This window comes from Stegostoma tigrinum, chromosome 13 (genome assembly GCF_030684315.1).
Source record: "Stegostoma tigrinum isolate sSteTig4 chromosome 13, sSteTig4.hap1, whole genome shotgun sequence".
Classification (NCBI taxonomy): Eukaryota; Metazoa; Chordata; class Chondrichthyes; order Orectolobiformes; family Stegostomatidae; genus Stegostoma; species Stegostoma tigrinum.
The window spans coordinates 40,645,941-40,661,141 of record NC_081366.1 but is presented as its reverse complement, the minus strand read 5'-3'; the positions used below and the strand labels follow the sequence as shown (position 1 = coordinate 40,661,141).

At 39.4% G+C, this 15,201-nt stretch overlaps 2 protein-coding genes across 6 annotated transcripts in view; one reads left to right on the top strand and one right to left on the bottom strand.

Moving 5' to 3' along the window:
• Window positions 1-11,166, bottom strand: part of ppp3ca (protein phosphatase 3, catalytic subunit, alpha isozyme) — a 490,580-nt gene extending 479,414 nt beyond the window's left edge. The window contains exon 1 of one of the 5 annotated variants that reach the window (XM_048543081.2): window positions 10,944-11,166. In XM_048543081.2, coding sequence (XP_048399038.1) covers window positions 10,944-10,998 — 55 coding nt within the window. In that variant the 5' untranslated portion in view covers window positions 10,999-11,166. The remainder of the gene's footprint in view (window positions 1-10,943) is intronic. The other 4 variants (XM_048543080.2, XM_059650712.1, XM_059650710.1 and 1 more) reach the window with 4 other exon arrangements.
• A 202-nt stretch (window positions 11,167-11,368) lies between these two features.
• Window positions 11,369-15,201, top strand: part of LOC125458152 (nuclear factor NF-kappa-B p105 subunit-like) — a 135,502-nt gene continuing 131,669 nt past the window's right edge. Inside the window, exon 1 of the mRNA XM_048543086.2 lies at window positions 11,369-11,473. The gene's annotated coding sequence lies outside the window, so the exon portion shown is untranslated. The remainder of the gene's footprint in view (window positions 11,474-15,201) is intronic.

Sequence of the window (15,201 nt, the reverse complement as noted above, 5' to 3'; positions counted from 1 at the left end):
TACAGACTGACCCTATCTGTTGGCATGGTCCCCTTTGGCAGTCAGCAGGAGAAAGGGGTGCTTTCCTTTCCACTGCCCATCTACCAGATCTTCACACTTCTGTCTTCGAAGCAGGGAGGTAGCTTACAATTTCCATTCAACACTTTTAGTGTTGAGCACTTCAGTATGAGGGATTATTTCTATTTTGCACTGAAGCACTGTGCAGCAAGGCTTTAAGTATGGCAATGGAGGTAAGTAGCCCCAACACACTCAAACATTTCCACCCCACTCACAATGCAATTGCCCAAGACATGCATCCAACATTTTGGTTGCGTAGTTAATAAGGTGAAAAGCATAAGAAAATTTGCCATGAGATATGGCAGTACATATGCCATTAAGTACACTTGCTGCTACACTAACTGCAAATGGGTAAATTCAGCCAATGTTTTCATATTGTTGCCCACGTCTTGCTGCATCTAAACATTCTACAGCTATTCGGCTGCACTAGCATATCAACCCAGTACAGCACAGCATAATCAGTGACGTCTTCCTTCTCCCTTAAAAGTGAAGGTGAAGAGGGGAATGGGTAGTCACATCTCTTCTACTCGGGCAGCTGATGAAAACAGTATTAAACAATGTGCGCCCAGCTTTCTCAGAAACCACTGCATGCACAACAAGTACAGACAGCATGATGGTGTGTTCTTGCCTTATGGCCACACCCAACTGATACTTCACCCACACCCTGGTAACTGACATAAAGTGAAAGCTGCAGATAAGGTGATCACAGACCTTTATTAGCCATCCTATTATCCACGCCTTCCCTCATCCAATCCCTACCCTTCTGATATTTTGTCATCCGATACCCAAGAACAGCTGCCAAGAACAGACAGTGCAGCTCAATGACCAAGACAGACTTCTGAAGACAGATTGTCATTCTAACAGATAGACACTCAGCCACCCACTCAGATACTGGCACTGTACGTCCTTTAAAGGAGAATATGGTGTCAGGATCTGCATGTCACGCACTGCTAGGCATAGGGCTGCAATCAGATTGGAGGTGAAGAATGTGGACGTACCTTTTAGAAAAGGAGCACTATTTGACCTTGATTTGAGAAATAAGACAGGGCTAGTGGAGGAGCACTTTGGGCCAAGTGATCAATATTATATTAGCTTTAAAATTGTTTTGGAAAAGGATAGAACTGATAAAAACATTCAAGTTCTAAATTAGAATAAGGCCAATTTTGACTGCACCAGACAGAAACTTTCAAAAGTTGATTGCAGGAGGCCTTTAAGAATGATATGAGAGTTCAGAGACAGAATGCTCCTATTAGTGTCTGAAGGACAAAACCATTAGGTATATGGAATGCTGGATCACAAGAGAAATTAAGGGTCTGGTAAAGAAAAAGGAGGCATATAAAAGGTATAAACAGCTGGGATCATGGGAATCCCTAAAGGGCAGTAGAACTGTAGTTGACAGGGAAATCAGGACGACAAAAATGAGACATATGTTAGCTCTGGCAAATGGAGTTAAGAAGAATCCAAAGAGATTCTATAAGTAAATTAAGAGAAGACTAACTTGGGAGAGAATATGGACCCTTAAAGATTAACATGACTGTTTATGTGTGGAGGTGGGTGAGATACTAAATGAATATTTCATGTCAGTATTTACTATGGAGAAGGCCATGGAAGCTAGGGAACTTGAGGAAATAAAGTGATGTTGTGAAAAGCATTCATATTACTGAAAAGGTGGTGCTGGAGGTCTTGATATGCACAAAGATAGATAAATCCCTGAAACCTGATCAGGTGTTTCCCATAACTTTGTGGAAAGCTGGGGAATAGATTGCTGGGTCCCTTGCTGAGATATTCGGATCATTAATAGCCACAGGTGAGGTGTTAGAAGACCAGAGGTTGGCTAATGTGGCACCATTATTGAAGGCTCTAAAAAAAATTGGGGAACTATCAATCAGGGAACCTTATGTCACTGGTGGGTAAGTAGTTGCAGGGGATTCTGAGGATTTACATGCATTTTGAAAAGCAAAGACTAATCAGGGGTTTTCAACATGGTCTTGTGCATTGGAAAACATGTCTCACGAACTTGATTGAGTTTTTTCAAGAGGTGACAAAGCAGACTGATGAAGACAGAGCAGTGGACATTGTCTATACGGGCTTCAGCAAATCATTTAATAAGGTTCCACATAATAGAATGGCTAATAGGGTTAGTTTACACGGGATCCAAGGGAACTAACCAATTGGATACAAAATTGGCTTGAAGATAGGAGACAGAGGGATGTAAGAGGGTTGCTTTTCAGACTGGAGACTGGCAACCAGCAGCTTACCACAAGGATCAGTGCTGGGTGCACTGCTTTTTATCAATTATAAAAATGATTTGGATGTAAATAGAAGGGGTGTAGTTAGTATGTTCGAAAATGCCAGCAGACTACGTGGTGTAGTGAACAGTGAAAATTGTCTCAGTGTACCACAGAACATCAATCAGACGGGCCAGCGGGCTGAGGGGTGGCAGATGGAGTTTAATTTAGAGTTGCTGCATTTTGGTAAGGCAAACCAGGGCAGGAATAATACAGTAAACAGAAGGGCCCTGGGGAATGCTACTGAACAAAGAGTCCTAGGGGGGCAGGGGCACAGTTCCTTAAATGGAGTAGCTGGTGGACTGGGTGGTGAAGGCAGCATTTGGCATGCTTGCTTTCATTGGTCAGAACGTTGAGTATCTGAGTTGGGACATCATGTTGTGGTTGTACAGGACATTGGAAAGGCCACTTTTAGAATATTGCATACATTTCTGGTTGCCCTTCCATAGGAAGGATGATGTTGAACTTGGGACGCTGCAGGAAGTATTTACAAGGATGTTGCCAGAAGTGGAGGGTTTGAGTGTTAGGGAGAAGATGATGGGCTGGGACTTCTCTTTCTGGAGCATCAGGGGCTTAGAGGAACCTTATAGAAGATTATAAAATCATGAGAAGCATGATAGGATGAATAGCCAAGGTCTTTTCCCAAGGCTGGGTGTGTCCAAAACTAGATGGTATAGGTTTAATTAGAGGTAAATAATTTAAAAGGGATCTGAGGGATAACCTTTTTCATGCAGAGCGTGGTGCACGTATGGAACGAGCTAAGGGAGGAAGTAGAGGCAGGTATATTTACATTTAAAAGACAACTGGATGGGTATATCAAAGGGGAGGGTTTCGAGGGATACGTGCCAAATGCTGATAAATGGGACTAAACAAGATTGGGCCGTCTGGTTGGCACAAATGAATAGATCAAAAGGGTCAGTTTCCATGTTGTATGACTCCAGGCTCTATAAATTCCTACCAGCTCCCTGGAGGACAGGGTCAGTGTCAAATTCTATGATAGGAGATTCAGTGCCCCATTACACTGTAACCATGGGGTAGCATGCTTAACAGTACAGGTAAAGGCACCTACAGGATTGGGTGAGGATAAAAAAACTTGTTGTGTATTACATGCATTATTGGATGTGTTGTTGGATAAAGTTGTGGTAGCTTATTTTTTTCGGGTGGCTTTATTCACAATTTTGGCCAAGGGAATGCTGTGATGGAATGTCACAGATAGATGGGAAAGTGCTGACTTGTCAAGAGACAGAGATGATAGAAGGAGATGCGAAGAGGACGGAGTCTCATCAGCTTCTCACCGAGAGCACATCCATGGTGAAATGGTCCCAGGTACCTTCTCCTGCCTCCTCTTCTTCATTCTCCAGAGGTTTTCTCCATAATCCTGGTGGCAACAGATGCATCTACATAACCACAAGCCTTGGCTGATTCAGATTACACAAACATGGAGAAATGCCATGGTGTCCACTGTAGGACTCTCTCCAAGCAATCAGGCAGCAGAATCACTGCTTGAGAATATTGGTGGTCTGATCCATGATCATCTAAGTAGGTGATGGCTTAAAGTGGATGGTGGCTACAAATGGCAGAGGTCATGAGTCATGTATATTTGACTTACCTTGCCCAAGCAGCTAGCCTCTGACACTTCATGAAGCTCCAAAGGCAAGAGGAATGGGAATGGCAACTGGCATCAGAATGAAGGCTGCTACCAGGGTACAGGGCATTCACTGACATGATGCTTGGGCATAGTTTCCTCCCAAGTGAACATTAACGGATTCGACACCTTTAAGTTCCTGTACCTCCTCCCCATTTAAATGTGCTGGCTGCAGTATTATGTGCATTAATTCAATTATTATCTGCATCATAGATGATGAAATCCCATGACCTTGGCAATGTAATGTGCCTTCTAATCCTGTCCTTCTCTGATTAGAAAGGAAACAACAAACTCATCTCTCCTCAAGTGTAAGGACTTCATCACCTTTTGAAAACAGGGTTGGGCATCATAGTTGGATATGTTCTTAATGTTATAGGTTAAAATATGAATGGATACAGGTCAAGGGTGATGGGAAACTTGATGGTCATTAGCACTGTTCCTACATCGTTGTGAGGTTGCAGTGAAGTGGGTGACACATTTCTATAACTACCTCCCTGATGAATATCAAGCATCTCAAGCATCGCTTCTGCCTAAGGTAGAGTTTGGAGAAATGCTCTCTGAAAATCAATGGTGCGTAGGCACTAGATAGACAATTTTGCTGGGAAAGTTAGTGTGCTGACATGGATTAAGTAGTAAAGAAAAATCAATGGGAGAGAAATAATCACATATCAAATGATTGCAAGTGCACTACATGACTTCATTACCTTACCACAGGAAACACGGCCTGTTCATTATGACATTGTTAGCTTAACAACAGGCCTACTTCTGATCTGGCTGTGGTCCAGCTTCTATTTTGTGTTACATAACTGATTAAAATATTCCTTTTGCATGTCTGACAATCAAAATTATGATTTATGTTTCAGTTTTTTCATGTAATCATATCATTATGCTTTTGTTTAACTTCAAATGAATTACAGGGGGAAAAGGAAACAGCATTTCTTGCAGTCCAGATCTTTTAAAAGTGTGGTACAAATGAGAATACAATTTTTTTGAAAAAATTTCATCAGTATCGTGATTATCCTTTATCATGTGTACTAATGCTCAACAATGACAACCTATAAGATTATTACAAAGACACGTATATTTTATTGTCACTATCCAAAATTAATACTTGAAATGATTACAATGTTCATGACAACAATTTTACTATCAAAGAACTAACATATTATAATACTACACACCCTGCAGATGGAAACAATTGTAACATTTATTGCAAATCTGCATAGAGAAATAAAGTTTTATTATTCTTAAATATCAATGTTAATTATTCAATTTCAAAATTGAAATTTGCAATTTATACATTAAAATAATTTTCTTGCTGTTTCAAATGGCAGTATATAAAGATTTGAAAAGAACTCGAGGGGAAATGATTCATTCATGGAACAAACTGCCAGAGAAAATGGTGGATGCAGGTACAACTACAATGTTTAAAAGACATTTGGATAAGTTCACAAATAGGAAAGGTTTGGAGGGATATGGGCCATGCACAGGCAGGTGGGACTAATTTAGTCAGGGAACATGGTCAGCATGGACTGGTTGGACCAAAGGGTCTTTTTCTATGGGGTATGACTCGCTGACTCTAAGTGTTACTGGACTCATCAGTCAGAGGCCTAGCTAAAAGAACAGTCACAACTTATGTTGCGTCAACTGGAGAATTAAAATTCACATAATTAAATAAATGTGGAATTAAAAAGAAAGCATCATGATAAGCGACCAATCATGTAATGCATTAAATTCCAGGTGAAATGGAGTACACTTTAGAATAACTGGGAATTTTTTTAAAAATTGCTGTAGACTTATTGATAATAATAGCACAGGAGGAGACCATTCAGTCCTTTGTATCTGTGCTTGCCAAAGATTGGACTACACCAATCCCATTTTTCAGTTCTTGGCCCACAGCCCTTGAGGCAATGGCAATGCACATGAATATCTAAATACTGCTTAAATGATCCTGATTCAACCACCCTATCAGGCACTGAGTTTCAATCCTACCAAACTAAGTGAAAAGAATTCTTAACTCTTATCTTTCTCATCTACAACCTACCTTAAATCTATGCCCCCTATTTGTTGACACTACCAAACAAAATGCCTTCCTATCATCCTATCTATGCCTCTCATAATATTATACCCCTTCATAAGAACTGCTCTCAACCTCACTGATCCAAGGAAAATACCACAGACTGTCCAAACTTTTCTCATAGCTCAAACCCACAAGCTCAAACAGCATCCTGGTAAATCTCTTCTGCACTTTCTCTCATGCAGTTGCATCCTTCTTATAATATGGTGACCAGACTGCATGCAGTACTCCAGTACCAGACAGCATTTTAAACAGTTCCAGCACGACCTTTTTACTCATTTTGTGCTTGACAATATAATCTAACAGATAAACAAGACAGGTGTCTAAGATTTAATGGCAGATCCATGGCTGGCAAATTGGCTTCTGCCTTACCTACGATGCAAATGTGACTATGCTACAAAAGTATTGGAAAGCGCTTTAGGACACTTTGAGATCATGAGAGCTCCCTGAGAGAGAAGAAACTGTAGAGCTGTTACTCATAAGCCACATGGAAAAACTAATTACTTTTCAGTCCAAAGCTGGAGAGAATTTCATTCACAAAGTTAGCACTTTGCTCAAATCTCAATCATGATGGCAAACTTCATTCTGTATTTTTTTCAATTAATATTGGTGGAAAAAATATCTATGTTGGCTATATCTCCAGATGGAGTGCAACCAATTATTTAAAGCAACATTGATCAGTTTTGAAATTTTGTTCACTTGGTTTCCTTAACCTCAGACTGCTCACTTATGAAATTAAAACTGTCAGTGCATTATTAATTCCTATGTTGGGTGGTTAAAGCCATGATTTAACTTAAAGATATATGCAGCTGCATTATGATCATTTGGCTTTGGCACACACACACATGCATGTTTCTGTGTGTGTGCGCGCTTATATCCATGTGTGCTCAAGCTGCAAAAAAGGGGACTCATACTGATAAACTGTGTTTACAATTACCAAATAACTCAAATCACTTCACAACTGGGGAAGTACTTTCTGAAGATTAACCAAATTGTAACTTAGGAAATACAGCAACCCTTGCAGACTCAGCAGATTTCCAGAAACAGCGATGTGATAATCTGTTCTTTGTAATTTGGTTGAAGAAAAAAATTGCCCACGGTACCAGGGAAACTACCCTGCGCTTTATCTTCAAATAAGGTCTTGGAACATTTTATACCCATCCAAGAAGACAGGCAGAACCTTGAATAACGATTCATCCTAAAGACAGACAGAAAGTCCAATAGTGCAATTTACCTACAGCTCTTAATTTCAGTGTTAAGCCAGTTTTGTGCTCATGCCCTGGGATGGGACTTTAAGCTCTGAATCTCATCATTTAGGAATGAGTGAGCTCCCAACCAAGCCAAATTGACGCAGATGACTCAAGCACAATCATAGGCTTGCACTCTGGTATAATGCTGAGGAAGTAAGCACTGTTGTAAGTACCATGTTTCAGACATTAATAGTAAGGTTTTGTTTGTCTTCTCATGGAGACATAATAGATTCCATGGAACCATCTCAACAAAGAGTAAGGATGTTTTCCCTGGAAATTTGGGCAATACTTATCTCACAACAATTCACACATTGCTGTTTGAGAGATCTTGTGGCTGGCGAATGGCCTCTGTTTTACCTATGATATAAATGTGAGTATGCTACAAGAGTATTGGAAAGTACTTTAGGACATTTTGAAGTCATGAAAGGCACCATATAAATGCATGTTTCAATTTTTTTTAATCTTTCTAATCCATGCTAGTCCAAGGTTGGAAATGCACAGTTAAAATTGACACTAAATGCTGGAAACGCTCAAAAATGCACAAGTTAATACTTATGAAATATGAACTGTTTGGATGGATAAACTTCACCTTAAATGTTCTCTTGTCAGTTACCTCCAAAGCTTTACCATAATTTTCTGTTTCTGTTATCCATTAACCACAATATTTTGCTTTCTAGTTGTGTTTAATCTGTGATTAGTAGCTTCACTTTGACAGAATTTTTTCTGCTTCCAATGTTTTATGACCTGATACAATTCTGAACCATTCCACTTACTAGGAATGGAAAATACAATTCCACTCTATAAAAATGCAAGTTCTTGCAGCGATGCTGCAGATTTCATCATTCTTTTAGAAATAATTTCTTCTTGGTCACAGTTATAATAGGTTTCAGCAAATAACATGGAACTGAAAATAATCCAATTTATAAGATGTCACTGACAGTAACAAAATGTAATTTTGTAAGTTTTAGTGTTATTTTGATACGATGGCAAAAGAAACATTTATTTTACAAAAGTAGTATGAAAAAGGATACAAAGTCGTTACACATTTTTGTTTTTGTACATGAATTTGACTTCTCTAAACAAACAGTAAAAATTACAAATTTGTATTCAATTTGAAATTCATTGTTGGTCTCTTTGCATTTATGCTCTAACTTATTTATGCATTTTTATTTTATAGGTGGCAGAAAGTTTTTTTTTGTTTCAACTCAGCATATGGCATCAACCACAATCATGTAAGGGAGTTACCAGCAAAACACTTGGTTGTATACTTGAGTTCTTATCAAATCTGGAAACAAGTTGAAAAGAAGAGATCTTGAAGTATAGATGGAATATTGTGAGCAAAAAGGAAATCTTTTGAAATCTGATTTTAGATACGGAAGGTGTATGCACTGTTATTTTGCGTGCATACTTCAAAAGAAAGTTATTAGGAAGTGGAGAACACAAGAGAACTCTGACAAGTAAATGTATGGTATGTCCAGTTTAATATACAACAAGATAATTGTAAAAGATTTGTAATAGATACACACAGGGGAAACTATAATTCAAATGAATTGTGATACCACCAGCAATGATTTATTTTCAAATAAAAACCATGTTTAAGTGCGTTTTAGCATTTTACAATGTAATTTGATGCTTAATTTGCTCATTTTTATATACATTATGGTTACAAAAGCATATATTAGTGTAATTGATCCTGAAGTCTTTTATAAAGTTGTTGTTTGGAGAGAAGAGTGGAAATTATTTTACTTTGTTGTTTTCCAATGTTTGGTGAAGACCAAACCTCAATTGATGAAGCTGATATTTGCCTTAGCTTATTTATGACTGCGAGCAGGGTAAACATCGTTTCTGCATCAATAGAGTCACCTGTCTACTTGCAATGAAAGTTACACTAATGTCCACATTGCTCCAACAATTAACCTGGTAAACACATTCGAGAAAGTTTGGACATCTCAATACTAAACTGTAATTTGACTTAAATAATGGGTAGAGTATGAATGAATCAATCCTACCACCTCTCCACTTCCATCAGTCTTTAATTTATTCCATCTCCCACTCAGATTTCTATTTATATACTTTTTAAAATCCAAACGGTATACTACAGTGAATGAACTGATAAATTGCATTCCTGAAGTAGCAACATATTAGCCAGTGAAGCTGCAGAACAATTATATGAGAAAACAGTTTGGAATGCTTGGGTAAATATTAACATTTTGAAAAAAACTGAATTACATTTATGTAATTTACATATTACGTGCTGCTTCACAATTTTCAGCACCACTTTGTTTATACACAAAATGTACTTATTATTGAATGTCAGTAAATAATATTTTCACATGTTCTTACTTTCTCAACACTACGGGTGTAAGACAGCAAATGCATCTGGAAATCAAGCTTGAGCCCAAAATCATTTGACTCAAAATATTGTTGTTGATCAAAATATTCTAAATTCGAGCAAACCATTGTAACGTAAGATTCAAGTTAATACCAGAATAATCTAGTTGCATAGTTTTTTTTAATGCCAGTTATCGTGCTGTTGCATTCACAGGATGAACCAACAGCCAATATTTCACGTAACACGTGAAAATTATCGCATTCTGACGTCTTCCACCCTCCGGTACAGGGATTTTTTCATAATCAGATTCCAATTAACGCCAAAGTACCCGGTATTTCCATAAACATCTCTCCACTTGACAGTGTATAACCATGGTGTGGAATACACTACTGCCACACAGGTAATCCCACTGACTCACTCCACTAATAGCCATCAATCGTGATCTAGTTCCAGGGCGACCACTTACAACATTTGCACAATAAACGGATTACTGTTTTTTTAATCCACTTCGAAATAACAATCTGCAGTGATGCCTATTGCGTAGATGTTCTAAATTCCAGGGGAGACCTTTAAATGAGGGAATCACCCACTCACTGAAATGGACGTTGCCGCGAAGCCACTGCAATAAAACGCATATTCCACTCGGGCGGTGGCTTTAAATGCGAAAATCAAAACAAACGGAAAGACTTTACTATATAAAATAAAGAAAACCAATTGTCATTAATCATAAGAGAATTGCAACTCAAATTTATTTTTGCACACGTTGACCAAGTGATATGCGTGCAGATCAGCAGCTGACACTTGGACAGCGCCAGTCTGCTTGTACAAAATCTTAAATAATTACAGTCGGAAATTGGGATAAGGTTGACTGCAATAAAATCAAACAAGCGACAGTCATAGTAAAAAAAAATCAGAGGCAAACATAACAAATAGAATTAGAGGCTTCACACAGCGGCGCAAAAACAGAATGTGCAATATGAGAACATGCAAACACGATAAAATAGTCTCGGCTAAATTTAATTACCATTGAAAAATATACAACAGCAGATTTTTTTTTCTAAATAAAGTACAGTACCAGTGTCGACTGCTACATGTTCAGTATGTCAAAGCCGACAGGGAGCCAACGCGGTCTATAAGCTCCTAAAGCTTCCTCCACTCAACGATATCACCATTATCACATAGGCGTTCAACCGTTTTGTAATTTTTCCAGCGCCCGATTTATATGTTAGATTTTAATTATCAAAATGTGCATAGCATTCCATTCTGATTTTTGCTTTTAAAAGCAGGTACTCACATTTTACCATCCTCTCCGTGGTAGCTATATTAATGTCATTGTTGGACATCTTCATGAGCCGAATGCAATGGGTCCAGGCAAGTCTCTGTGCTTCCTACTGAAGCGTGCGGCAGGGCTGCAGTTTGCTACAGCATCACCGGGGCAGCGCTACTCCACTCAGAAGCAGCCAGTGACGGACGGAGGTAGGGGGGGCGAGAGGGCACGCGCGGCGCCGCCACGAGCCTTGCGAGTGTGCGCGTGCACTGTGATGGAGGGAGAGATCCCGTCCGAGCCGGTCACGCGGAGCGCGGCTGTACGCAGCGTCCTCTCCAGGGGATGGAGGGGGTGGTCATGTGACGGCTGGTCGGCCCGTCCATCAAGATGTCGGCTGCTGGGGAAACTCCCACGCATTTGGTCGCCAGGGTCAGCCGCACACTGCCCTCGCACGGAGGCACAGGGTTTACCTCTTCCTCCCTCCCATCCTTTCCATTCCCACCAACCGTTGCTCGATATTGCTGTTGTTGTTTCGAAAGAGAGTCCACTTCCAGCAGGTAGGGGACAGCATGATTTGGCGGGAGGTGCGGGTTGGGTAGTACGGCACAGACGGGCCCGACAGAGCTGAGCATGTTAGACTAAAAATGTGTGACGCGGGCTAATGGGGATGGAGGCGGGCGTAAGAACTAAAAATCAGAACGGCTGGCAACCACTGAACAGTTCAAATTCTAGCGTCTGTTGAGAGAATATGCAACAATATTTGGCTGCTGGATCCTTCATCCAAATACGCTGCCTATCTTGTATTTGCGTTTTCTCATTCAAATGTCTGCATCTATGTTTTTTTTAGTTGGAAAGGTCCAACCTAAAACATTCACTCATTTGTGTTGTTCCCAGCAGATGCTGTCTTGCCTGCTGAACATATCTAATATATTTTGTTTTTATTTTAGACTTCTAGCTTCTTGCATTTTGTTCAAGTGAGTTGTCAGAATATGAGAACAACATGCCTTCTATGAGCATTTTTCTATGAGCATTTTTCTTTTAGATAATAGGAAAAGGAAATATTTAGAATTCCAGCATTTCTACAGTGGTGTTCGTACTATCCAAAAAACCCACTTTTGTGGATAATATTTAATATGTTAACTCTTTGGAGCTATTCAGTCTTCAAAATTTGTACAGCTTCCATTCTGTTTTCTTGATTTCAGCACACAGTTTAAAAAATATACTGGAATATGATATAAAGCATTTTCTGAAAATGAAAGTTTTGTTCATGAGCATTAGTTATTTAGGGTTACAATATAACTTGAGGGCTGTCTTAGTCAGAGAGTCATACAGTGCAGAAACAGACCATTCAGTCCAGCCCATCCATGCTGACCATAATAAACTGGTCCCACTTGTGATGTTGCGGTTATGTCCCTACCCATGGACTGGGAAGCCCAGGTTCAAGTACCACTGCTGCAGAGTTATGTATGAGCTGGTTGATTAGAAAAATAGGTCAATTAAAAATGTGAATAAAGCTACCTTTAAATCTATGTTTTGATAACTGACATTTAAAATGTTTTTGAATTCTCAAGGTCGTAGAACAATGTCACATCAAGAGAGTCAATATCAATTTTTGATAGATTGAGTAATTCTACATCAGTTCTACATTATAGAGCGTCAATTACCAAAGCACAGCATAGTGTGAATTGAGCTGAAAGACAGGATTTACATGCATTTGGAGAGGCAAGGAGTAATTAGAGATAGCATGATTTTGTGTAGAAAAATCATATTTTGCAAATTTGAGTTGTTTTGAGGAGGTTACCGAAAGGGCTGATAATGGCAGAGTGGTAGATGTTATTTACTTGGACATTAGTCAAGTCTTTGATAAGGTTCCTCATGGTAGACTAAAGTTAGATCACATGGTATTCAGGGAGAGCTTGCCAGGACAAAATTGGCTTTACAGTAGGAGACAGAGGGTGTTGGCGAAGGGTTGTTTTTCAGACTGGAGACCTGTGACCAATGGTGTTCCACAGGGCTGGGTCCACTTTTGTCATTCATATAAATGTTTTGTATGAGAATGTAGGAGGCATGGTTAGTAAGTTTGCAGATGACACCAAAATTGGTGATATGGCAGTCAGTGAAGAAGTTATCTAAGATTACAAAGAGATTTTGATCAATTGGATCATTAGCTAAAGAGTGGGAGATGGAGTTCAATTTGGATAAATGTGAGGTATTGTATTTTGGCAAAACAAACAATTATACAATTTTTGGTAGGGCCATGAGTAGTGTTGTAGGACAGAGACCTAGGAGGTTCTAGTACATAATTCTTTGAAATTAGCATCACAGGTGGATGGGTTGGTTAAGCAGGCGTTTAGCATGCTTGTCTTCATTGCCCAGACTTTTGATTAAAAGAGTTGGGACATCATTTTGACATTATATAGGATGTCGGTGAGGCCTCTTCTGGAGTACTTTGTGCAGTTCTGATCGCGCTGTTACAGGAGGCATTTCAATAACCTGGAGGGGGTTCGGAAAAGAATTACCTGGTTGTTGCCAGGGAATGGAGGACTTAAGTTATAAAAATAGGCTGGGGCTTTTTTTTTTACTGGATCATTGGAAGTTGACGGGTGACCTTATAACCATTTATAAAATCATAAGGTGAATAGGAAAAGGTCTTTTCCCAAAGGTGGGGGTGTTCAAAACTAGGGGGCATATTTTTTAAAATGAGAGGAAAACGTTTAAAAGGAACCCGAGGGGCAACTTCTATACTTGGAGAGTGGTTAGTGGGTGGAATTAACTGTCAGAGGAAGTGGTGAATGCAAGTACAGTTACAATGTTTAAAGACACTTTAGATAAGTACGTGAATAGGAAAGGCTTGGAGGGATGTGGTGCAAGCTCAGTCAGGTGGGACTGATTTTCTTTGCTCTGCATGGACTAATTGGACTGAAGGGTCCGTTTCCTGCTGTATGACTATGAGCATTGTGAAATAATAGCACAAGACAACAGGATATGTAAATTCTCACACTTGCTTTATTTTTTAATATGTGCTCACCACATCTCATTTTATAATCAAACACATGTTTTTCAAAACAAGCAGAAAATGCTGGAGAAACTCAGCAGGTCTGACAGCTTATAGGGCGGCATGGTGGTTCAGTCGTTAGCACTGCTGCCTCACAGTGCTAAGAACCTGGATTCGATTCCACCTTCAGGCAACTGTTTGTGTAGAGTTTGCACTTTCTCCCGTGTCTACGTGTGTTCCGGGCTTTCCAGTTTTCTCCCACTGTCCAAAGATGTACAGGCTAGGTGGACTGGCCATTATAAATTGCCCAGTGTTCAGGGTTGTGTAGCTTAGGTGGGTTATAGGGGGATGGGTCTGGGTGTGATGCTCCTGGGGTCTGTGTGGACTTGTTGGGCCAAAGAATCCCTGTGTGGAAACAGGCTCTATCACTTGTGGAGAGAGAAACGGAGTTAATGTTTGAAGTCTAATTGTGACTGTTATTCTACTCTCACATGCCTTCAGGTCAATTTAAGATTTCCAAAATCTAATATTTTGCTTTTCCAATCCATTGTGAGATCCACTCATTTATAATTCATTAATTATTTAAGGATGTATTTTCAAAACTGAGGGACTACTTTGCAAACCAAACCTTCACAGCTCAGAGAATTTACACTGCCTGGTACTGAACCTGATGTTAATTTTGATAACAAATTTGAGCTGATGTCAAAAGAATATTTTATGAATCTCACTATTGGTCTAATTCTAAAAATGAGAGAAATCAGCTAAATTTTATCCAACAAGGACTCAGTTAGCTCAGTTAGCCGGACTTTTGGTTTGTGATGCAGACTGATGCCAATAGTTTGGGTTCAATTCCTGCACTGGCTGAGGTTGCCATGAAGGAGTCTCCTTCTCAATGTGTCCCTCGCCACCAGCCACCTCTCTCTAATGAGAGAGAAGCCTTTTGATCTGGTAACAGTATGGTGACTTTATCTTTACTATCCATTAATGTCTTTTAGTAAATGCATATAAAATCATCAAGTGAAGGTTGAATCAAATTTTATAATAACTGTTGAACTGAGTAGTTCACTTATACTTTATCTGGGTTGGTAGCTGAAGTCTCGTCACTTAGACAAGATATGAAACCAGATCCATGAAACAATACAAGCGCATACTTTTAATTAAGTACTTTCGGAAAAGGCTTCGAAAGAGGCAACAAATACTTTTTGCATTTTAACAATGCAGCTTTGTTTTTTTTTAAACAGAGAATATTTTTAATGCATCAATCCACTTCATGTGCTGACATATATTTTA